The following is a 25,000-nucleotide window of genomic DNA, read 5'->3' on the forward strand; positions in this document are numbered from 1 at the left end:
ATGATCGACAGTTGAAAATCCCTATGCTGAGAACACCGACATGTTAAGGTAAGTCTGGGGTTAGGGGCGGATTAAGTGAGTTAGGGTTAGGTTGCGGGTCAGGTGAGTGTGTGCACACACACATCACAGCAACAAAACAGACTGACACATACCACCTACCACACACACACAATCTACACACACATATACACACATTCATATATATATATCTACACACACACACACATATATATATATTCACACACACACACACACACACACACACACACACACATATATATATGAACATATATTCATCCATCTATCCACCCACCCACAGCCCCCCTTTTCCCACGTTTGCACATAGGGTGGGGCTGTCACTTTAACAGTTCTTCCACACCACACACTCACACCCTATGGCCAGTATGCAGTGTCCAGTCCTCCTACTGGACATCTTTAGAATGTGGGAGGAAACCTACACAAACACAGAGAAAACATACAAACTCCACACAGAAGTCACCACAGCCAAGAATTGAACCAGTCAACCTCTTACTGTGAGGCAATAAAAATATCTGCTTTGACAATGTGCTGTCCAACTACCTCCAAGATCGCATAGTCGCTGAGGAAAAGGGTATAATCCCCTACCCTACCAGGGGACTGTCGATCTCACACACGTGTTGACCATCTGTTTAGTCGACTAAATTAGGTTAATTAAACAGCTGTTGACCAAAGTATCGGAAAACCAGCTGATCATATGCATTGGCAGTTATTTTGTGTTATATTTTCTCATATACTGAGGACTGCCTCCAAACCCAGTGGACTTGAAATGATGAAATGGAAAGCAAAGTGTACTATGTAAGGTACTCATTAAAGATCTTTGAACCAAGTTTAGCAAAAATGCAAATGTCTATGTCTTCCACCTGTATGAAAGTTTCAGAGTTACCCACTTTTATTTAAGCTCATAACACTGTCACTCCCACCTCTTCATTTTTGGGCCAGCTTATTAAGGGATTTGGGGTGGGTATTAGTTCTGTTGGATCCAATGTGCACACATGTGTAAACATACTTCATTACAGTCACTCAGCAAAGCCGCCTCAATTCTTATGAATTGTACACCAAAGTCCAACAAATTCAGAGTTAGCATTAAGTTGGAGGGTTGTGAAAATATCCTCCTTTATTGGCGAACTTACATGGAGGCAAAGATCCACTGCAAAAATGCTTTAACCTTTAAGACCATGCTGGGAGTTTCATGGATTTACAGGTAAGTCTCTAAAGGAAAAACTCAGCACCTATCTTCCCATAGGTTCATGTTGGTCCACTCACAGTGACACCAGTATGGTATACTGGAGTTCTTGGGTTTGAGTCCCAAATGATAGCCAATATGATTCTCATAGTACCTAAGCAGGAGCCTTTTCTGTACTTGCATTTGTGTGTATGTGTTTGTAATTTACAGACACTACAGAGAGTTTCTAATGGGAAGCCCTATTCTAATATGCACAGTTATATTGGCAAATACATTTAAAACAATTATTTTATTTCTGTCAACATATTTAGTTATTTAAATGCACTAGCAACATATTTATTAACCTTCAGTAATTGTGGGCCATGGTGCACATTAGTGACACAAAGTGATATATTTATAGCAATTACAGCTGTCATGCATAGGGTACAGTAGAAGTAATAATCACCAAATTCGGTTCCACTTGAAAACTTGTAAGTCTAAATAAAGACAGCATGGGGTCGTAGATATCATGTCCAGTACCTGCACTCTCTGGAAAAAAGTGCAGTCAGACAAGCGGTAAGCAGTTTGCTAAGCCACAGATCTCATTCCAGGCCATCACACACTGAATTCTCCCTCTAAGTCACTGAGAGCTTTGCAATTGTGGGAAACCAAGAATGCTGTGTTTATGTTCTAGTTCTCTTCAAATGAAGAGCAGATTCGCTCTAAAGAAGTGGATTTTTCAAAGAGACAACGGTACATCTGAAAGCTTTGCCACATGCCAAGTGCCTATTAAAGAAAGAAGGTATTTTCATTCTGGCATGGACAACAGCGGTCTCAAATCTACCTTGGACTTGCAGTCCTTATACCCAAACAGAGACTATTCTAAATTTATCCCCTCTAAGGCAGGGGCTTATTTCCAGAAACGTCACCCCTGGATGCACTGTATGTAAAAAGTAAAACAAATATTTAAAAAGGTAAATCATTGCAGGGGTCAAAGGGGGCAATTTTAAAATTATGGTGAGTAATTATATAATAACAAGACATTATCAGAACGAACAAAGAATTGAGAAGATTCTCCCTACCTTTAAGTTCTTCAGTTGACAGTTGAAAATGTTCTTGCTCCAATCCCTGGATAAACGCTTTAGCGCTTTCCACACACCTGTGCTTAGAACTGGTAAGGACCTTTACTTGACAGTCTACGTAGTTCTCCTTTGAAAACAGAGAAGGGAACAGTGTTGCTAATCTTAGTGCCAGATTCTTCATATCTTGAATGCCCTTCTCTACCAACTGTCCATCCATCGAATCATTGTACCACAGCTGCCATTTGGTTAGTTCTGTATCTGCTTCACTGTTCTTCATAATCAGTTTATGTATTTTCTGTATCTTTTTAATCTGTTTGATGGTAGGGTATCTAGTGCCATGTCTGATTACTGCGTTAAGATGCACCGGAGTGCAGGTGCTATCGCTTAGAAGGCTTCGGTCTCTGTAGTTTGGATTGATCAACAAATGCTTGTTCACATCTTCGTATCTGGTCTTTGTTCCAAAATATTCTGCAAGTATTGTAGCATCAACAGAAAAACTGGGCTTGTTTCCAGCTGCACACAGCCGAACCGCGGTGTACAGCAACAGGGCAGCCGTAGCACCCTTTTGATTTGACTGTCTCCAAAAAGTGATCATTTAATAAACTACAAATAAATGTTTTAGTTACAAATTCCCGGAACCGTGACAACCAAGTCACTGGAAATGCACTCACAGTAGACTAATAATCACCAGCAACTTTATATTTATCTTGTTTCCGGAAAAAATTATCAGCAGAAAGTTGAATGAAGCAAACGTCACCGACAGCTGGATTTAAAGGTACAGCGTGTAAAAAAATAAATTCAGGTCTACCAGCAAAAGGAAGTCTTGCACAATTTAAGGCGTGGTTTCCTTGATTGACAACTTGTCGACTTAGAAACGGGTCGCAGCTGATAAGACGGAATAGACTGGACGACTGAGGACTTTGTTGTTGTTGTGTCTTTCGGCTTTTCCCGGTTAGGGGTCGCCACAGCGGAACTGCGGTCCGCTAATGATTGGCAGTTGATTTATACGTACCGAGTTGCCAGCCCTGACGCACAACCTTCAACGAAGGAACGCCCATTCACGCATGTCTCCACGCAGAAGACCCTCTAGCTGAGGACTAATCTTATTAAATAATTGACCGCAGTCTCGCGCATGGGCTAAAGTTGATCCAGTATAATAGAAAATAACACCAAAGTGTTAGAAATTGTTGGATGAACACTGCTCTGTTTTTTGTAGGAGATGGAGAGATTTATGAGAGTTCTTGCTGCTGTATTTTAAAACTGTTAATGCAGGCAGGTGGGATAAAATAAAGTGGCGTCGCAACATACCTCTTCCTCATATTTTTTTGACAGATTACTAGGGGATGATCTGAGGAATGAAGTCACTGAATAATAAAATATGTTTGAGTGCCAGACTTCAAATCATATACTGTCACTCAAAATATGTCCCTTTTTTGGACGTTTGTCCAGATTTCTTGCACTAAGGTTGAGAAGTCTGCAAATTGTTTTGCGTTTTGGCGAGCGAGAGCAATTGAGATAAACCTATATAATATAATAATTACAATATAGATTATAGCTCTCAACCTTCCATCTCCAAAATGAGGAACACTCACCCTCATAATGTGGAACAAATTGGCAAAATGCGGAACTCATGTTAATGGCTTACTAACAACTTCAACTAGGAAGGTCATAGGATGATTAAAGTATGCTGGTTTTACTTGTAGAGAAGATCATTTAATGAATTAATATGATTAATTTCTATTTACCATGGATTTCACTTAAAAAATTCCTAACACTGAATGTGTGGCAGACTCTCTCTCAGTGTGGAACTAAGAGGAACATGAACTTTTAAGACCTTAAATGAAGTACATTTGAGAGGTATGAATTATCCACACTACTACGTTTGGGATTCACAAAAACAAGTTATCTGAACTCACGGAACTACGCAAAATGAACGGGGACTGGTAGTTTTTACAAGCATGCGACAATGTTATGAGTATGGTTGTCAACTCTGGCAGCAATTTATCGACCGAACTATTTTAGAGGGTCTGAACTGGAACGTGGAGTTATTTTCATGCCTAATAAACCTAAAACGCAGGGCATGGCATATTGTTACTGTTTTTTTTTATGTACATTTCAGCTCAGTTGCTAGGGAATTCTGAACAAATTCAATAATGGGGGGGGGGGGGGGGCAAAATCAATGACAGTTTTAAATACTATTATTACTGTAATCTAATTGAACATTAATATAATAATTTGAAATCAGGGTGTATTATAGTCCCATCTCGCAATGTCTGACATTATCCTCCGTAATGTATCAGAAAATCATGCATTTTTACAAGAGAAATGGCAAAACGTGACACGTAATTGGAAAAGTTGGGAAATGTGAATGATGTTTATGCTTTGTGAAGCTGTATGATTACTGTTAACATAGTTGATAGCATCCAACAGATACCTACGATGAAATGTTATGAATTTCTTATTGCCCGTTCACCATACAAATACTGACATACATACTCCTGTTGCTAAAGAACTAAACAGGAATCTGTTTCCCACGTTTCGAGAAACAGCTGTCGAGAGGACAGGTTCATAACCCAGAGACTACCCTTGCTTTGGAGTAGACTTCCCATACATGTCAAACAGAGCACTTCACTAGCCCTATTCAACCGAAATCTTGATGAGTGTATGGGTAATAGAAAGTCCACACCGGGGATCACTCCAGTGGCTCTACTTGATAGAGGTACTGGGAACTAACGAGGGGCGGCACAATACCAGGCCACCTGTAATAGCTAGACTTGTAAAAGTCCATTAGCCTATTACACACATATGAGAGCCACTGGACTTTTGTCCACCATGAAATCTATAGGAATGCCAACTGTAACCCCGAGTCCCCCGTCCCCCCCCAAACCAACAACAACGTGACACAGACGAGCAGGGAGAGTAATCCATTTCCTGGAACATCAATTACAAGCTGTAGAACACACTTGAGCACTTGTTGTGGAACTTAGTTTTAATGGTGTACGTTTCCAGTAGAATTTGTTTTGGTAGGAACGGCTACGGAGCGTTCCGATTACTGCAATCCCGCAAACAGTTTTCGTGTAATTTTTTTATGCTAGGATTCTTTTAAATTGATAAAGAATAATAAAAGTATCCTGCACAGACTTCGCAAATTACAGCTGAATTAACCAGTAAAAGGATCTCGTTGAGACAAAAGGTATTTATTTTAGTTTTATAGACTGTGCAGGTTGGTGAATTACATAGTCCAAAGAATATTTAAGAATGTACCATGATTGAGAGTCATACATGCTGACTAATGTGGAAAGGAGAAAGGCTGTGTTATAACCGCTTAGCGATTTCTACAAACATAAACTTTTAAATAATGTCTTCCCTCTCTATTCGATAAACTTAGTTTTGTAGAATGTAAATTAATGTTTTTTATTGGGACTTGATTACCGGGAAAATCTGACTGAGGAGGTGCCTTTTTTAATCAGAGGCCAGGGGAAAAAGCGACCGAGTATTACAAAAACATTTTAAGTACAGTGATTTTACAATCTTAAGAAACAATACAAAACGTCTGCATTTTAAATATTTTTACCGAATTAGACATAAAGTGAAAACGTTGTTAGTAATACGTGCAACTTGTGTAACAGTGATTTAATATTTAGAGAAATTGTAGCCATCTTAGAGAAATTAAATGTCAAGTTAGTACAATACAAACGTGAATTGCAGTATGAAGTGTTAGGGAAAAAACTACATATATAGATAGAGAGTCATGAAAAATAAATTGGTTAAAGTAAGGAACTGAGTGAAAAGGGGGGGGGGGGAGTATGGAGGTCTAAGGTATGAGTAGGTATTTGGTCATATTTAGGAATATAGTTTACCAATGGGATTAAGTAAGAACAGAGCCAGATTTTGGCTAGGAAGTTCTTTCAAAATGGTTTTATAGGACTGATGGGAGGACATTACCCTCATAGATACAGGTAGGGAGTCTTTGGCATTAGCAACATGGTGTGAGTACAGACCATGCCAAGCAGAATTAATAGGTTTGTCGACAGATAAGTTTTTGGTTATTGGATTATAATGACCAAGTGAGAACATAGTTGTGTAGAATAGGATTATAGGGAGTTACTAGGCTATTGGCCTTGAGGCCCTTACAAGCCTAGCCAAGAATTGAGCTCCTGTTCCAACAAGTCAGCACCCTGTGCCACTGCCCAGCAGGGACATAGGTGGAATACCAGGGGGTGTATTTTCTGTTCCCCATCTAGTTGTCAAGGTTGCGCTTAAAAAAGTTTAATGAGGTATTTATGTGGAGAGGGAGTCTATTCCACAAAAGGGGAGTCTCTGGGACCCAATTTTGTCTGACAAGTCCTGTTGGTGTCAGAGACCAGGTTGAGGTTTTAGCGTGTGGGTTACTCGAGTGGAGCTTGACTTGCGGATATACAGCAGTCCCATCAGGGTGGGGTCTGAGATTGCTTTGTATGCCAGATAGAGGTCACCTCTGAGGAGTCTGTAGGAGACTGGGTAGAGGGACAGGGCTTTTAGCCTATCTGCGTACGGTAGCTGCTTGAGGCCCTGTATTCTCCGGGTGAGGATTCTCTGTGATCTCTTCAGCTGCTGCATGTGCTTTGTGAGGTACATGGCGAAAGGTGCATTGTAGTCAATAATCGGTCTTATAAGGGAAGAAAACCGGGATATTATGACCACCTTGTCCCTGGTTGAGATACCCTTAGTAATGAGGTGGGCCATGTAGAAAGCTTTCTGTACAGTGGAGGCAGTGTGGTGGTCAAAGGTCAGTTTGCTATCAACCTGGATTCCCAAGTTCCTTATGACTGATTGTGAGCTTATTGCTTTATCAATGTGATCATTTGTGGGGATGTCGTTTTACCTAAAAGGATGATGCATTTTTTTGGCATTCAGTTTGAGGCCATGTTTCAGGCACCAGTCATATGTTTGGGTGAGACCTTATTGGAGGATGTCCACATCATTAGGGGAAATGCTGACAGCACTCAGCTTGCAGTCCTTTGCAAACCTGGTCAGCCGTAGCCCACTAGATTTGGCCTGCACCTCTGAGAAGTACATCCCAAACAGCAGAGGCCCCATCCCTGGGATATACCGCTTGTTGCAGGTCTGCTGCTTGAGGTGGCTTCTCCTGTTTTGACTAGGTGGGTTCTGTCTGTGAGCCAGTTTGCTGACCATCTGGTAACATATTGATTGATGCCTAGTTGAGAGAGTTTATCTGTTATACCTGAGTGAGGAATAGTATCGAAGGCCTTGGCCAGGTCAAGGTAAGAGGTGTGTACTGTTTTCCCTTCATCTGTGGCCTTGATGACTGTCTCAAAGAAGTCGACCAAATTTAACAGGCATGCCTTCCCCTTGACAAAACCAAACTGTGTGGGGTCAAGTGTCTGGAGGTTGCCAATGACCTTGTTAATTAGGTTCATGATAATCCACTCCATGGCCTTGCAGATCAGGCTAGTTAGGCTAATAGGTCTATAATTTCCTAGATCGGTGGACGCTCCACCTTTTGTGCAAAGGGTTGACAGTAGCAGTCCTCCACTCGGCTGGGACGAAGACAGTACTCTGCCTTTGGTTGAATAGGGTGCCTAATGGTGCTGCGAGTTCCTGTCTTAGTTCATGTAGGATGCAGCCTGGGATGTTATTGGGTCCCATGGAGGCTGTATTTTTTGCCTTTGAGAGGGCAGTCTGATGACTTGCTCCCTAGAGATAATGGGAGAGGAGGAGGTACTGAGGATATCCTGTTTTCTGATTGGGGTTGGACAGAGGAGTGTAGTTTTCACTCAACCTGTGTGCCAGTAAGTTGACTATATCTACAGGATTTGTGTATGTGGTGTCCTTGGCCACCAGTTCTGAGCAGATCTGGGTGCTTCCCTTGAGATTGCGGACATATGTGAAGAAACCTTCATGATTGTCTTTAGTAGAGGTGTCCAGTTTGGACTCTTGTTTGCTTTGGAGGATTTCACTAATGCTCTTATTTGCTTGCTCAGGCTAAGGAGAGGTTGCTTCCAATTAGACACCTGCTCCTTCTTGGTCCTGGACAGCAATTTATTCCTTTTGTTATAGAGTTTATTTATTGTAGATGTCCACCAGACAGTTTTACTCTTCCTTGAGGAAGAGGATTTTGTCCTGCCTGGTATTACTGATTCCATGCAGCTATATAAATGCTCATATAGTACTTTAGTATAAGTTTGGACATGTGTGCCAGTTTCTGTGGAGGGAGGGGGGGGCTCTGAAGCTCTTTATACCTTCCCTCAGGAGGTTGTAATCAGCTTTGGAGAATTTTTTTTTGCCTGACCCAAGCTGGGGGGGGTGACTTTGAAAGTGCCTGCTTTGTGGTCGGATCTTACCATGGGTGAGGACACTGTAAGGATGCTGCAGTGGTTACTCATGTTGGTTAATACCAAGTCCAAGATATTTTCACCTCTTGTGGGGTGTCAACCAACTGGTCCAAGGCATTTGCATTGATGAAATCAAGGAATCTCTGGGCATTTGTGTTTTGATATGCATATTTCTTCCAGTCTATGGTTGGGTAGTTAGTCACCCAGAATCAGGGTAAAGGGTTGAATCTTGATAGATTCGAAGAGGTCCAGATAGGTGGAGTGGGCATCTTGAGTCAGAGTTGGAGGTCTGTAGCTAGCCATGATTTGAAATGCTGTTTAGTGCTCGATTAGAATAAGGTAGCAAGAGACTGTATGTTAGTTGATGGAGTATTTTGGGCTGTTTATTTTAGTGGTGGGATCTGAAAGGGCTGTTTACTGCAAATTTAGCCAGTTTATCATAGCATTCTTCGAGTTTTGTATATTGTGATGCTTGGTGGTTAGTAAGGATGGGAGTGCTATAAAGTAGTGAGGAGAGGAGGTAAGTAGTAGCTGTTGTAGTTTTAGTTGCACTGGTGAAAAAGTTTTTGGCTCTGTAAAGCACCCCTAGATATTCTTCATATTGATCTCTGTTCAGTAGCCTAAGTTATATGAGTTATATCCTGTGAGGATATAACAGCCAGACAGCTTCCAAAGCTTCAGGGCACCTTACATGAGCCCAAACCATTGGTCAGCTGTAGCTGATCTGACAGGTTGGGGCACCAAGCCAGTCAGAGCTTTCTTGCAGCCAAAGAGTACACTCCTCTGATGCTTTCAAAGATTGACAGTCAGCTTGTGCTTTTCCTTTGCTGGACAGATAATTTCTATTTGAGGGGGGACCTTCCTATTTAAACCAAATATTTGATAATTTTCCTAAAAGGCAAGTGTTAATTTAAAGCTGGGGGTCTGTGTGTTTTAAAACACTGACGTGAGACTGTATTGTGCTACTAAATGGGAGTGCTGTTTTATTGCTGAGAGTTTATAAGTTGTTTAAAGTGGATAAATTGTATATTTTACTTTTTGGGACTGGCAAAGAGTTTTAAAGTGCATTTTATTTTTTTTTCTGTGAAAAGGTGAATTTTAAAGATAACATTTTTTACTGGGTTTTGCTTGTTTTCCCGGTAAGAGGGGTGCCATTTTCGGTTTGACCATGGAACAAGCTGTCAGTCCCACAATCGGTCCTCCTTTCAGCCACATAATGAAAAAAGTTAATCAAACAGCCTTTGCCACCGGGGGTAGCACAGTGGCGCAACAATTAGCGTTGTTGCCTCACTGCAAGAGGTTCTCCGGTTCTATTCTCTGCTGGGGTACCTTCTGTGCATAGTCTGCATGTTCTTTCTGTGTTTGTGTGGGTTTCCTCTGGGAGCTCCAGTTTCCTCCCACATTCCCAAGATATGCTGCAGGTGGAATGGATACTCTAAATTAGCCCTAGGTGTGAGTGCATGTGCCTTCTGAGGAAAGTTGGGCAACTCAACACAGTAAAACTCTACTGCCACTCATTCTGTGAACCAGTGATTCACTGTGATGACCCGTAACAGGAGCAGCTGAAAGGAGAAGACGAAGAAGAAACAGCCTTTGCCACCACAGCAGGCTAGCAATTTGTTTCAGATGTAGCACCTACAGCCACTATAGATGAGAGGTTAGCAATTTCCTGTACTGCTTTTGGGGTCTCCTCAGTGGACAAGGGATAACCACTTTTGCCAGTCCTGGGAGAGGGACAGGGAAGGCTTCCCTGGTTTGTCAGAATGTTGTGCCCAAACCTGGGGAGTCTGCTGCCATTAATAACACTGTTGGCCCTATTTTTCCTGTTAAAAAGAAATGGGAAACAGCATGTTTCTCAAATTTTATTTGGACAGGAATAATTTACTCGGTCTGGCTCAGGGTTTAATTCAGGATATTGATTTTTTTTTCAGTTTCTAGTAAAATGTGGAGGGATACCTCTTTTCCTGAAGAGATTCAGAATTCTGAATCTGGACCAGAAGATGAAGGGACAGATGCAAGGTTTTCTCCTCAGATGTTTGATTCAGATTTGAAAGAGAGCTCAGTTACTAATTCTCCTTGTGGGGGTCTATCTTTTTGTGAGACTATTTCCAGAATGTCCCCTTGTTTTCAGTCCGAGAACACTGAGGTTTCCCGGTCCCCCAGAAAATACCATGAGCTGTTACAGAAGGAATTTCTAGAACCTTCATAGACTACTCCAGTTCTGCCAGCTTTGGACAATGAGTGTGTTATAGCATTCAGTTTTCCTGATAGTCAGTCAGATGCCCCTATAAAGGCAGATAGGACGCTTAAAGTTCTCAGTCTTTTAATATATTCTCTTTCCAAACCTAACCAAGCACCTATAGCTTTAGTTAATTGTTCTGCTGCTAAATATTTAGTTATTTTCAATAATGTTCTTTCTGATAAGGATGGAAGGATTAGTAATAAATATGGTGGTAAACGTGTATGCTTCTGCAACTTTCATTTTCAGAATTTTGAAATGTCAGGCTCAAATGTTAAGATTTGCTCCAACTAATTATGAAAGTATGAGGAATGTTTTGTCTGCAGTTTCTTGTGTGAAAAAATCTGCCTTAAATGATTTAGTGTTTGCTGTTGTACACATCACTAGTCACTGCTTACAGAATATATATATGAGTCCGTTGATGTTCCTTTTAGGGCTTTGGCCACTGGTACTGTGCTGAGGTTTGCCTGACTCCATTCTCGGAACCTCCCAGATTATGATAAACCAAGATTTTAAAATTTCCTTTGGAAAGTGATTTAGTTTTTGGTCCCTCTGCTGCAGAGGTGATCAAAAAGTGTGTGTGTGTGTGTGTGTGTGGGGGGGGTTGATAGCAGGGAAAGCGGGATTTTTGAGTTCTCCTTTTCCAAGTTTTCTAAGGGATTCTCTAACATCTTATTCAGTTTTGGCAAAAACAAAATAAACAGTCTCAGTAAAATGCAGGTAAACTGACTTTTTTTTAACAAAAACTGACATGGGGGCTTCTAAAAAGAATTCAGGCAACTCTCCAAACCAAGGGCAATCCTACAAATCAGAATGACTGTTTAAAAGACCCCCCCCCCCAAGCAGTCCCATTTCCCTTTCAGAAACTCTGAATCTCCACTTTTCTGTTTAGCAGCAGATAGTTTCAGACAAATTGATTCTGGAGATCATTCATCAAAGTTACAGATGGCAGTGATAGAAACAGTTCCTGCATCCCATGTGGGAAAAGGTTTTTATGCAAAGATGTTTTAGTGCCAAAGAGAGAAAATGCTTGACGACCAGTTCTGGATCTTTCTTTCCTAAACCTGTTTGCGATACTGCTAAGTTCAAAATGCTGTAACTTCACAATCTGTTACCTCTTCTTCCTCATTCAGATATCCTAATTACTCTGGATTTAAGATGCTTCTCATCACATCCCTATTCATCCAAACTTCAGGCTTTGCTTAAGGTCTCTGTGTGTCTGGATCACTATATATTCTTTGCATTACCCTTTGGACTGTCTGCTGCACCAAGAGTGTTCACAAAGTATCTAATTCCAGTTATGGCTCATTGTAGGCTAAAGGGTATCCGCTGTTTTTCCATAGTTAAGATTACTTGCTTATATTTTTTGAAGTGTTGGAATCTGTTTTTTTGGATGAAGGATTTCTTACACAAGCTGGGATTCCAAGAGAACATTCAAATTTTTTTTTTAGACTCCTCCACACAAGACTGTATTACTGGGGTGTCATTTAGACACTCAAGTTCAAAGAAAATTTCTTCCACAGGAAGAAAAAAAAAAGATCTGTAGCTACTAATTCTAAGGTTTTCCACTGGGACTTTGGTCAGTGTGAGGGAATACCTCAGGATTTTGGGTCTTATGGCATTTATGATTCTCATGATACCCCTGGCAAGACTCCACTTGAGAAAGATACAGTGGTGTCTGAAGTCTCTTTGGTTGCAGCATAAACATCCTTTGTCCTTTCAAATCCCAGTGCTGTTTTTTTTTTTTTTTTTTTTTTAAGAAGGGAGATCATTTTGTGGAGATGGCAAATATCCTTAAATCCTTGGACAGGAATGTTCCTTTATGCCTTTCAAGCGTTTCCACTAAGTACAGCATACTTAAGATTCGGAAGGAATTTCCCAAGGTTATTGTATGACTCACCTCTGACCTGTGCAACAGTGGGTTCTCCCTTCTTTTGGAAATGGCCAGGGATAATTACCACAAGTTTCCTCACAGACTGGATCTACTCACACAAGATCAGGAGTGTTTGATACACCCCAAATTCAGTCAACTTCAGTTGATTAGCTGGATGATAGGGTCTTAACTCCCTTTAGGTATCTGTTTACTGAGGATGTGCAGCAGCTAATAAAAAGCCTGCAACTAGAAAATCATATATTAGTAAATGGAAAACATTTTTTAGTTGGTGCCAGCACCCCTTCAGGGCAAGTTGTTCTCCAGCTTTACAATATTTTTGTGAGTTACTGTCCTGTGGCTTTTCTTATTTCTCCATCAAGGTTAATTTTTAGCTATTTCAGCTTGTCTGCTCACGGATCCACCTCTTTCAGTGCATTCTCATGTTAAATGATTTTGAAAGGGGTTTTGCGTAAGAGGCCTCCTAGAAAAACTGTGACCCCTACTTGGGACCTTAATTTTGTGTTAGAAACTGTATTCCTATTGTTGTAAGAAAGGTCTTCTACATTGCACAGCTTTTAAACAAAGGGATTGTGTCTAAATCTAGGGCTGTCATTGTCCCCCTTTACTCAACCCTCATTAAGCCAGTCTTTGAATGTACTGCCCCCTTTGGCATGATTCTGTCCACACGGATCCCTGTCAGATCACCAAAATTTCAAAACTCTGAAGACCATATGGCCGAAGTTTTTAAATTCTAAAACAACAAAAAAAATAAAATAAAACAAAACAACTTACCTGTACATTTTTGCAGGGGGGCAAGCCCTCAGGCACCCCCCCCCGCTACTTAAATATACCAACTCCGAGACTGCACTACAGTGAGGATAACTGCAAATCCCGGGTTCCGTGCTATGCGGTGATTCCCAATAGACAGTCTTCAGAGTTTCAAAACTTTGGCTATATGGTTTTCGGAGTTTTGAAACTTCAGCGATCTGATAGGGAACTGTCCACACACATGCAATAACTGGAACACCCACAAAGATACCTTGCAAAAAAAAACACAAGGCCTAAACAACATGTTCTACATGGACTGACTCAAAGCTCTGTCATTATACTCTGTATCCTATAGACTGCCAAGAGGTGACATGTCTGGCATACAAGGCATCCTCCATTCAATAGTAATGGATTTACTGCACATCAGCAAGTCAGATGGTATCAGAAATTCTCAGTCTGGAGATCTAAATTTCTTCTGTAGAGGCAATTGGTGCTGATTTTGGAAACAAGGGTAGAACTTGGCTAGGCTTGTAAGGGCCCTAGGGCCATTAGCCTAGTAACTTCTATGATCCTATCAGCAGAGAGGTTTAGTGGGGCAGGTATACCTCGCAGAGAATACTGTTGCTCTGGAACAGACTCCCCATCCACAAAAAAACAAAGTTTGTCCCTCTCCATATTCAAGCACAGCTTAGATCTCTGGATGGCTAACTGAATGTTTACTCCAAGACTGCCCCCTGTACTAATGGACAGAGGCAGCTCTTAAATACTTTATCCCGTGATTGGGTCCTCTCAAATTGTTCCCAGTTATTTTCATTAAGAATTATCTATAATTACAACCAATTGGGGATAATCGATAATTATCAACCATGGGATAGGTTAATTCAAGTACAAAAAAGGAAACTGGCTAAGCTTAAAATGGCCTATGAGGGTAGCTAACCCAGTACTTTATGCATTTGAACCAGCTAACCTGTCTGACTTGAGGTTCTTAACATGGAAAGCCTCTGCAAGTAGGGTATCTGAGTTGCAAGCTTTTATGGTGAGTGAACCCTACCTCATTTTCCACACAAACAGGATTTCTTTGAAAACTTACTAGTCTTTTGTGCCTATGGTGGTATCCTAGTTCACTTTAAGCCAAACTACCCATCTCCCTGTCTTCTTTTCTGTACCTGAACTGGAGGGAGAGAGTATATGCCATACTGTGGATGTCCATAGACATCCGTGGTACTATCTTGACAGAACTAAATCTTTCAGATCTTCGGATTAATTGTTCGTTTCTTGTGAAGGTAAGAAGGGGCAATGTGTTAAAGCAGACTATTTCCAAATAGTCTAAAGCTATTACTTTTTGTTATACTCATCATAATAAAACTGTTACATGCAGGGTCAAGGCCCTACTCTACCAGGGCCTTGGTTTCATCTGTGGCTTTTTGCAAAGGGTTGGAATCTAGAGGTATCTAGAAGCAGCAACTTGGTCTTCTGTACATACTTTTACAAAGCACTATAAGCTTGATTCCCTCTCTAGGCCTAGACCATTCTCCAGGGCCTTCTGGACTCTTCTCCTTCCACCTCTCAAAATTTGTAAGCTTTGGTAATCTATCCATATAGCTTAAGTTATAGCAGCAGTGATCAATCTGAAGAATACAGAACCATTGTGTAACTAAACTTACCATAACAGTAGATGTTCCACTGATCACTGCTGTAGTGCCCGCTCCCTCCCTTCATCCCCATTGTTTCTTGGTATGTTGTTTTTACCATGGTGTGGACTTTTATATTTTGTTGTTACTAGCATTGTCCTTTCAGAGCTCATCCTCCCTCTCTGTTAGTATGAAAGCTCTGAAGGGGCTGGTATATCTTGCAGAGGATACTGCACATACCTGTCTTTTTAGTCAGCTCAGGTCGAGTGGACTAGTGGTTTGGGCACGTGGAAGGTGCCCTGAAGCTTGTCAACTATTATATCCTTGCAGAATATGACAAACCATTCCTCTATTACCCCTTACCACCATTGCATTGACCAGACTCACATGCTCTCTACTCTCTTCTCTCTACTCTCTTTTTATGCCACACTAAAACTCTAAAATAAAAACTCACAACTCAATAACAGTATATAAGATTATTTATAAATAGTATCATTAGATCTTTAGACTTTGCCCCTTTACAACCCTAAAAAAAAAATAAAACTAAACTAAAAAAAGAACTAAAACACCACCTACTTACCAACAACTACTTATAACTCCTTCAGCCCAAAATACTCCCTGAAAATACTCCAATCTCTCCATATAAGAACCTAAACACACTGCCCAAACACACTGCGTTCTGCCAATTCATTACTAAATCAAATAACAAAATCAAATAACAAAAAATGAGATGCACTATTTTCTAATTCCATAGGTAAACAATGTAAATCCTCAACCCAATCCTCAGTGACTCTCAGTCCCACCTCTTCAAAAACATAAAGAGGACACAACTCTTCAATGGCTATGTCCCTGTACCAATCCCGATTAAAGGCTCAAGTACCCTTATTATTTTATTTTTTTTCCTGTCTTCTCACTGGCCCTACCCACTCTGCTTTTGAAATGGGTGGAGGTGAATACTAACTACTCCTAACTCTCTGAATTCTGAATAACTATAGATTTGATTTTGTTTTTAACTTGTACTTTTTTTTTTTTTGATGTGATAGTCATCCTTTCCTACCTTGTATAAATTCTCTAAAAAAAAATGTTTTTATTCTCTGTTATTGAGCTCTCGCTCCCGGGCCTCTAAACGGATATATATCCAGCTGGACTAGCCCGGTCAACAAATGCAAAATAAAATAAAATAAATAAAAATAAAATAAATAAATATAAGCCGCGTTGCTTAGCTACTGCAGTAGTGATCATTCAGACTTCATACTGTTATAGAACAGGTATGTTTACTTCACAACTGTACTTTTTTGATGATGATGATTTTTTTTTAATACTGTTTTGTTATGCAGGTTGAATTTAAGATTATCATCCCTTAATAGTTTGCTGTGAGAAGTGACTTCAGTGCTTGTATTATTGACAGAGATAATTTTACATTTTTTTTTTCATGAGAGAAGGAGAGAAGGATTGGGGGGGATTTTTTTTTTTTGGTTGAGCATGAGTTGTGAGTTACAAAACCATAAACAGATACCTATTGGACAAGTATCTTTTGAACCGTAAAGTGGTGGTCCGAAATAGACCTAGTGAGAACGTTTGAAGTAAAAGTTTGCTGTGACAGATTGTGTCAAAGGCTTTCAGCAAGTCTAGAAGTAAAGAGGGAGACTAGTTTACCGTTATGTCTAGGTTTATTGACTATATCTATAAAGGTTAGAAGTGCATTGTTACTGTTGTAGGAGAGATGGAAGCCGTGCTGTATTGGAGTATAGGAATTCTTCCTTTAGGTGATAGTTTAACAATTGTTTTTGAAAACATTTTTCAAGTAATTTGGAGATGGGAGGATAACATTGTTAGAGGTCTAAAGTTAGTGATGTCTGTCAAGTTTCCTTTTTTGTGTAGAGGGGATAATGCATCATCTTTTTTCCTAAGAGAAGAAATGTGGAATTCCTGGATTGACCTATTTATAAGGATTGAGTCAGGATAAGGAATGCTGTTGGCTGCTTTTTTAAGGTACACTCTTGCTAGGTCATAGGTTGAAGTAGAGTATGGTTTGGGTTTCTTTTAGTATCAACTGTTGTGGGCATTTGCTGGTAGTACATTTTTTATCTTAGTATTTCCTTATTTAAGGAAATAAATCATGATCAGAACTGATGGGGAGTGTAGTATAAAAGTGAAACATATTTGTGTAAGTTTATCTGTTGTAATTACCCAAGCAAGAACCCTGTGGTTGCTGGGAGCTTTCTATTTTAGAGGTTTAGAGGAAGAGCCCCATAGCTGTCAGCTGTCCCTGAGTTTGCTTTATATTTTTGGCCTGTCCATCATAACATTTGTGACTTTCTGGCAAATCATTTAGGAATGCATTCATTAATAAATCTGAAACTATAATGCATTGCTCGGTCTTCAGAAAGTGCATATTAATTCAAAACCTGTTATCTTTTTAAATTTTCTAACTGTATAAGAGCACATTTAAAAAAAGACATGGTTTTGCACCTTTGTCCTTCATTATTTATGGTGTTGTCACTGATTCTTAAACTAAAATGTAAGCTGGTAGGAGGGGCAGCTAGGTGTACATATTTTGGTAATGGTAAGAGAGTGTTACATGTTACTAAGCCTATTGGTAAGAACAAATGATGGCATGAAGAATCCTAGAGATTAGCATTATGTCTGTTGTTAGTGTTACTCTCACTTTTCGTGTTGTCATTTTTCAACTTCAGCAAGACACAAATGGTTAAGTGTTCTGTGTTTTTGCCCCTCTAGGTTAGGAAGGGTGTTCTGACTTCCCGTTGGTTGTTGCACACAAATGGTATTATCTATCATAGTTGTGTACTGGGCTAACAACCCCTGGGACCTGTTTAATCCAATCCATAGATCCCAAATCTCTGACAAGTTCTGGTACCCTAGGTAAGTGTAAAGAGGAGCTTGGGAGATGAAACATTTACAGGTGGTGCGTGTCCCCATTCAGTTGTCCAACTTACACTTGATTTGGGTTTGGGAGGAACTCTGCTTCACAGGGCTGGAGAGTCTGTTCTAGAGATTGTGTAGTCTCTGGGATACACACCTGCCTCTCCAGCAGGTCCTGTTTATATTACAAGCAGTGTTTACATTTTTAGAGTGGGTAATTCTGGTGCTGTTTATTTTTGTGGATATGCAGAAGTCCCATCCTGCAGAAGAGGTAAAATTTTGTCTCTCTCTCTTTGTTGATGTGTCACATCACTGTAGTGTTGTCTGTGTACACCTTTAAGGGGGCCTGGAGAGAACATGGGGTGAAAAGCTTGAAGGGCTAGAATCGGAGCTCTTATCTCTTTGATGTTGATATGGCCTGACTTCTGATAGGGAGGCCAGAGACCCTGAATTTTCAGGTGACCAAAAGAAGCCCCCACCCCACGTCTGAGGCATCAGTAAGTAGTTCTTGAGAAGGGACTGGAGGCTGAAAGGGCCAGCCTGGGTTGAGAGCAAACTGCTTAATTCACCACTAGAATTCCACCTTTAGACAGGGAAGGAGAGGTACACTGAATCCCGATTGTGACAATGCTGCAGCCAAGCTCACCGGAGATACCATTGAAGCTTCTGCATATGTAGTCTGGCAAGCGGAAGCATTGGTATAGAAGTGGCCATGAATCCCAGGGCCCAAAGAAACTTCTGGCTGGCATGGCAGTCAGAGGAAGAAGACTGTCGGTGACAAAACATTTGGAGGTGGAAAAGAGGCCAACATTGGCACTGTCTGAATCCTTCATCCCAGATGCACATGATCCTGAGAGGGCATTAGGATGGACTTTTGGAACTTGATAGTGAACCCCGACTTTGAAGAAGAGAGATGATGAACTGTAGATCTTGTAATAGGCATCTGGGAGAAGGTGACTGAAGCAGCAGGTCATCTAGATAAGGAAAATTCTGAATGCCTTGGAGCCTGCAGAAAGCAATCACAGAGTTAGCTATTTTCTGAATATCCTTTGGACAGTAGTGATACCAAAGAGCAAAGCAGAAAACTAAAAATTAAAAGAAGACACAGAGAAACATAAAAAAAAAACTTTCTGAAAAAGAGAGTGAATGTGGAGGGATAGATATGAAGGGTAAGCATCTTTCACTTCCAAAGACACCAGAAAAGCATGGGGTAATGAAAGAGGAAACTGGATTTGAAGAATAAGCATTTGAAAATAAGGGACTTTGAGAAAGGTGTTGAGCTGGGAAAGATCCAGAATAGGTCTCCCAAGTGTCCTCTTTTCGAGGAACCAGGAAAATCCTGGAATAAAAAACATTTCCCACTTGGGAAGGGGGACAGGTTGAATGATTCCTTCATTCATTAGGGACCTTAGAACCTCTGGGAAATGAAGCTGCTGTAGAGTAGGTTGAGGAATCCATAAAAAGGAGGGTGAGACTTCCGTACCATGAAGTAACCCTGACAGATGCTAGAAGGAACCCAAGAGTCTGAATTGTTGAGCCACCAATTTGGAAGACAAAGGGAATACTGGAAATTCAGAGGAACAAAGGAACCTGGTCTAAAGGGGGGGGGTTGTCAAAGAGGTGCAGGCTTATCCGGTAAGAGAGGCTTCTGGGCCACAGAAATCTGAGAAGCTTTGGCAAAAGTTGCCTGTCTACCACCCTTCCTGCCCTTGGAGTCTTGGCAGGTTTGCCTGTGAACAAAAGCAAGTCTAGAATGATAATTCCCTTGGAACCTGGGGATGGGAAAGAAAAACAATATGTCTAAGGTCATTCAAGGCTTTGCCCTTCTCTTGAAGAGACTTAAACATGTTAGTAGCAACAGTTCCAAAAAATTGTTTACTATGAAAGGAGCACACAGCAACTTAGCCTTAATGTTCTCACAGAGGCTGGAAACTAAGCAAAGAATAACACCTCTTGATGGACTGAAAAGCTGCAGCCCCGGAAGAGGCATCGGTAGCATCATAGCTACACTTAAGAGTAGCAAGCCACTTGAGAAGCAGAACCTAAAGTAGATAAGGCAAAGAATCTGCCTTCAGAATCAGAAAGGTCAGAAATAGCCTGGCAAGCCTGGGCATACTTGGTCATGTGGGTCTAGTAAGTAACAGCCCTAAAGACCAAAGTATAAGCAGTGCAAACTTTCTTGCCAATCTTCTCCATTGCCCTACTGTCCTTATCAGAAGACAAAAGTTTTGAAGAGGGCTAAAGCTTAGAAGGTTTGTCAGAAGAGATTAACAACACAGCAGTTCTGCAGAAGGACATTTAAAAAAAAATGACAGTCTTCAGGTTCTATAAGGTTCCTGTCAGGTTTCTTGGGAGCAGGAGACTGAGAATCAGGAGATTTGGAAGCAGCAATGAAAATATCTAATAAGGCAGCCAACACAGGAGGAACTGCCAATTGGTTTAGTAGTATCCACCTGAAGTAACTCATAATATCTTCTGTAAATATCAGGTACTTGAAGAATTCCAGTTAAAAGTGTTCCATCATCCTAGCAATTGTGTCCTGAAAGGACAATTCCTCAAAATTAGGATTAAGGCTAACATACTCCTCTTCATCAAAACCTTAATCCAAAGGTGAAGGCATCTGTCAAGAATAGGACAAAGACCTCTCATTAGACACTGAATTATCATCTGAGGAATTTGGTTCGCTAAGCAGTTTAGAAAGGGTAAAGGTCCAAGGATGAGCAGGTACCGAAACCCCTTGAAGATTTAGGGCCATCAAGGCAGAAAACAAGTCCTGACTAAACTGTTGTCATTCTCTTTGAGGATTCTTAAGACGGACAGAAACGTGCTTCAGTTTTTGTCCTTTTTTTCTTAGAAGGGACATTAGCCTTAACAAATACCAGATGGTTTGATGAGATTTGATAAGAGAACTTGGAACCTCCTCCCTAACAAGTATCTGCAGAATCCCTCTTGGACCCTCCAAAATAATCAACCATGTGATGTCTGGAGCAGATGCCTGCACAGTCTCTGAGGACAATTGAAAAGGCAGATCTGTACTGGCTTCTGAATAGGTAGTGGCAGATGAATCCAGTGTAGACACCAAATGGCCTACAGAGGTATTACCTGCTTTTTGAAGGACGTTTGGTTGAGGTTGACACTAAACAATCTGTCCGAGACTTATTGGCCTTCTTACCTAACGGGAGAATCTCTGCATCAAACAGTTCTGCCATGGTATCCTAGGCTTACTGTTTAAACTATTGCTTTTCAAGATAAATGGCCAGGGAACACAAAACTTCTGAGTGTCTTGGGCATCAATGCCTTACAGATACTACAAGAGATGTAGTCATGGAAGCACCCAAACAAGACACTGTTCATGACGATCCTTATGGGGAATCTGCCTCCCACACTGACATTTTCCCTTCGTGGATGACATGAATTCTAGATCGCAAAAAAAAAAAAAACGCAAGACCAAGAAAAGTGCCAGAATTGTACTGGTTTTTATATTGGAAAGACCAAAAGGCATTTTAAAGAGAATTTATGAGCACTAGTAGAATATAGGCAAGAGAAATTGTACTAATGCTTTAGCCAGGCATCCCATGGAAAGTGATGGTCATACATTTTTACATATGGTTATCGACCAAGTGATGAAAGATGAAAGGGGTGGGACATGGCAGTTATATTTAGAAGAACGAGAGTTATACTGGCAACTTAGGCTAAATGCCTATGTTTACCCTGGACTTAATGAACAGTGCTCCTTAAAATGTATTTTAAAATTAAAGGCATTAGAAAGGTAGGTTGTTCTTATTGTTATTTAGAATATATTCTTTATTGCACCTTTTTGAATAAATAGTGTTTAAGGACAAATGTATAATTTCAAATATTTATATTTATATACTACATGTGACTTTGGAGATGGGTATATTTAAGCAGTTCATGTTCTGTTGCGTTAGTATGTTTAGATTACTGTTGAAAAAATGTTTTAATGGCTCTTTTGACATTTAATTGATTTAATGTGTGATGTCATCATTTAGTCACTGTATAATGGATGAACCATTTTATTTGCTGTCTGAAGAAGTTGAATTATTTTCAATGAAACCACTAACGTAAACGGATTTTTGGAGATTACCACTGCCTGTGTTGTTTTTATTAGTTTAATTTGTTGTTTTTGGACTTTATGGGAGGAAGTTCGCCTTAGAGTAGTTCCTGAACATTCCAGGGTTAGCTGGGTTCTGAGTTTTATTTTTATTTTAAAGGAGACCATAGGTTCATATGCGCTTACTAGGCTAACAACCACAAGGGCCTTTTTAAGCCTAGTCATGCATCCCAAATCTCTGACAAGTTCTGATACCCTTGATAAGTGTAAGCATGGGCCTGGGAGAGGAGAGGAATCATTTATAGCTTACCTCTGTCCATTAGAGACATAGGTGCCAAACTAGGGATGAATTTCCAGTTTACCATCCAATTGTCCAAGTTGCACTTGAAGAGGGTTAGGGAGGAAATCTGCTTCACATGTATGGGGAGCCTGTTCCATAGACGTGGTAGTCACTGGGATACATGCCCCTCTCTCTCCAGCAGGTGCTGTTTACATTGCAGGCAAGGTTAAGTCTTTAGAATGGGTAATTTTGGTGCTGTTTGTTTTGTGAATATGCAGGAGGTCCATCAGAGTTGGGTCTGAAAATGCCCTGTATGCCAGGCATAGATCTCCCCTCAAAAGCCTGTAGGAGACAGAATACAGAGATAGGGACTTGAGGCAGTCTGCGTAGGACAGTATTACTTACTCCCTGTATTCTTTTAGTGAGGAACCTCTGTGGGTGTTCCAGTTGTTGGATATTCCCGGGTTATGTAGATACAAAAGGAGGCATTGTACTCAGTGATAGGTCTGATGAATACCGAATACACTGAAACAATGACTTTCTTGGACTTGGATGCCATAACTTTGTTTATAAGTTGCACAACATAGAATGATTTCCTCACCACTGTAGACACATGATGATCAAAGGCTAGATTACTATCTGTGTGTGTCCCTAAGTCCCTGACTACTGGGTCAGCTCTAAGGGGTGTGTTGTCAGTATGATAGTTACCAGGGATGGATGACTTCCCAAAGGATACTGTTAAGCATTTCTTTGCATTTAGTTTTAGTCCATGGCTCTGACACCAGTTGTTTGTATGTGTCAGTGTGAGATTCAATGATGGCTCCTAATTTTCAATCATCTGCAAATTTAGTCAGCCAGAGACCACTGACATTGGCCTTGACTTCTGAGAAGTAAATGCCAAAAAGGAGTGGTCCAAGGACTGATCCCTGAGGGACTCCACTTTGTGACTGGCCTCTTTGTAGAGGTGGACTCCCCAATTCTAACTTCCTTGGTCCTATCTGTGAGCCAGTTGGCTATTTACCGAGTGACATACGAGTTTGTGCCTAACCTCCTGAGTTTGTCAATAATACCCGGGTGGGGTATTATGTCAAATGCTTTGGCCAGGTCAAGATAGGCAGTGTGAATGACCTTTGCCCTCATCCAAACAGAAAACTCCCCCCGGGGATAACACCAGTGGCTCTGCTTGACTGAGGCACTGGGAACTAAGGTCAGGTGGCACTATGCCAGGGTAATCCTATGGCTGGGCCATTAGCCTAGTACACACCTATGAACCATTGCTTTGGTGACCTTTTTGAAGATGTCAACCAGGTTGAGTAGGCATGATCTGCCCTTGAAGAAACCAAACTAGGTTGGGTCCCGTGTCTGGAGGTTTACTGTTTCTCTCTTGATCATCTCCATGATAATTCTTTCCTTGGCTTTACATATAAGACTAGTAAGACTTAATGGTCTGTAGTTCCCAAGGTCTGTAGATGGCCCACCATTTTGTTGTCTGATCTCACCAGAAAGGACATTACATGTCTGTATATTTGGGGTCTCATGATTCCCAGTTAATTATGGGGTAATTAGCCACCCATTAATATGGCATTGGGTTGGATGGGTGAGCGTTTCCAGTGAGCTTAAATATGTGTTAAGGTTTTCCTGGGTCATAGTGAGGGACCTACAGCTCACAAGGAAGTGGTATGTGGTGATTTGAATGTGGAGAAGCTTTTCCAGTTTGGCCAGCCTTGAAGTGGAATTATTTTTGATATAAATCAAGACACTTGTACCTTTTAGTCTGTGCCTATGTAGTAGCTGGTCTAAATGTGTTGAAGGAATTATAGGCTTGCAATGCTGGGGTGATCTTCATAGCTTTAAACCATGACTTGGTGACTGCACAGACATCTGCATTCCCTAGAATGAGGAGAGCTTGTAGGAAGTGGAGTTTCTTGTTTAGATTCCTAGTCTGAGCAGCAATACCTTTTTAGATTTTTTTTTTTTTTTTTTTGGTTTTGATCTGCTATTTTGGAGGTATTTTCAGTGTGGCATTGACTAAAACGTTACTGTGGGGGATGTTTGGTAGGTTTTACATCCAGCTTTGACTCAACAGCTAACCCAAACTGGGCAACTGGGCAGCTACCAACCAGTAGCTCTATTGACCCAGAGCTGCTGGGCTTTACAGTTGGTGTACAGTGGCCAATAGGGGCTCCTAGAACCTTCCCATCTTTAGCATGGGTCTGTGGCGTAGGTCTGCATAGCCTGGGTCCTCAACCAGCTTATCGCTGACAAATATCCATACCCATTTTTGGTGTACAGTGGCCAATAGGGGCTCCTAGAACCTTCCCATCTTTAGCATGGGTCTGTGGCATAGGTCTGCATAGCCTGGGTCCTCAACCAGCTTATCACTGACAAATATCCATACCCATTTTTGATGACCTTGGGCAATCTAACCCAATCACCTAGAGGTTTATTTTTTTTCCAAAACTATCAAGTGGCCAGCCCTGACGCTGCACACAGTCTATAATCTGTGTTCTTCTGTCTAAAGGATACTGCACACTGCAGTTCATGCCCAAAGTGGTTGGTTTATTCAACTCGTTCCCCTGTAGACTCTCTACCTGGAGTCTGTGCTCCATAACTCCATTTTTGTGATGGGTTTGAGA

At 40.9% G+C, this 25,000-nt stretch overlaps 2 protein-coding genes across 2 annotated transcripts in view; one reads left to right on the forward strand and one right to left on the reverse strand.

Annotated features, from left to right (window-relative positions):
- The window catches only part of MINPP1 (multiple inositol-polyphosphate phosphatase 1), a 1,197,381-nt gene extending 1,194,133 nt beyond the window's left edge, over positions 1–3,248 (reverse strand). The window contains exon 1 of the mRNA XM_044056308.1: positions 2,284–3,248. Within this exon, the coding sequence (XP_043912243.1) occupies positions 2,284–2,878 (595 nt within the window). The 5' untranslated portion in view covers positions 2,879–3,248. The remainder of the gene's footprint in view (positions 1–2,283) is intronic.
- A 1,945-nt stretch (positions 3,249–5,193) lies between these two features.
- LOC122789105 (THAP domain-containing protein 1-like) overlaps positions 5,194–25,000 on the forward strand; it is a 110,290-nt gene continuing 90,483 nt past the window's right edge. The window contains exon 1 of the mRNA XM_044056307.1: positions 5,194–5,476. The gene's annotated coding sequence lies outside the window, so the exon portion shown is untranslated. The remainder of the gene's footprint in view (positions 5,477–25,000) is intronic.

This window comes from Protopterus annectens, chromosome 14.part0, assembly GCF_019279795.1.
Source record: "Protopterus annectens isolate FY-2018-M chromosome 14.part0, PAN1.0, whole genome shotgun sequence".
Classification (NCBI taxonomy): Eukaryota; Metazoa; Chordata; order Ceratodontiformes; family Protopteridae; genus Protopterus; species Protopterus annectens.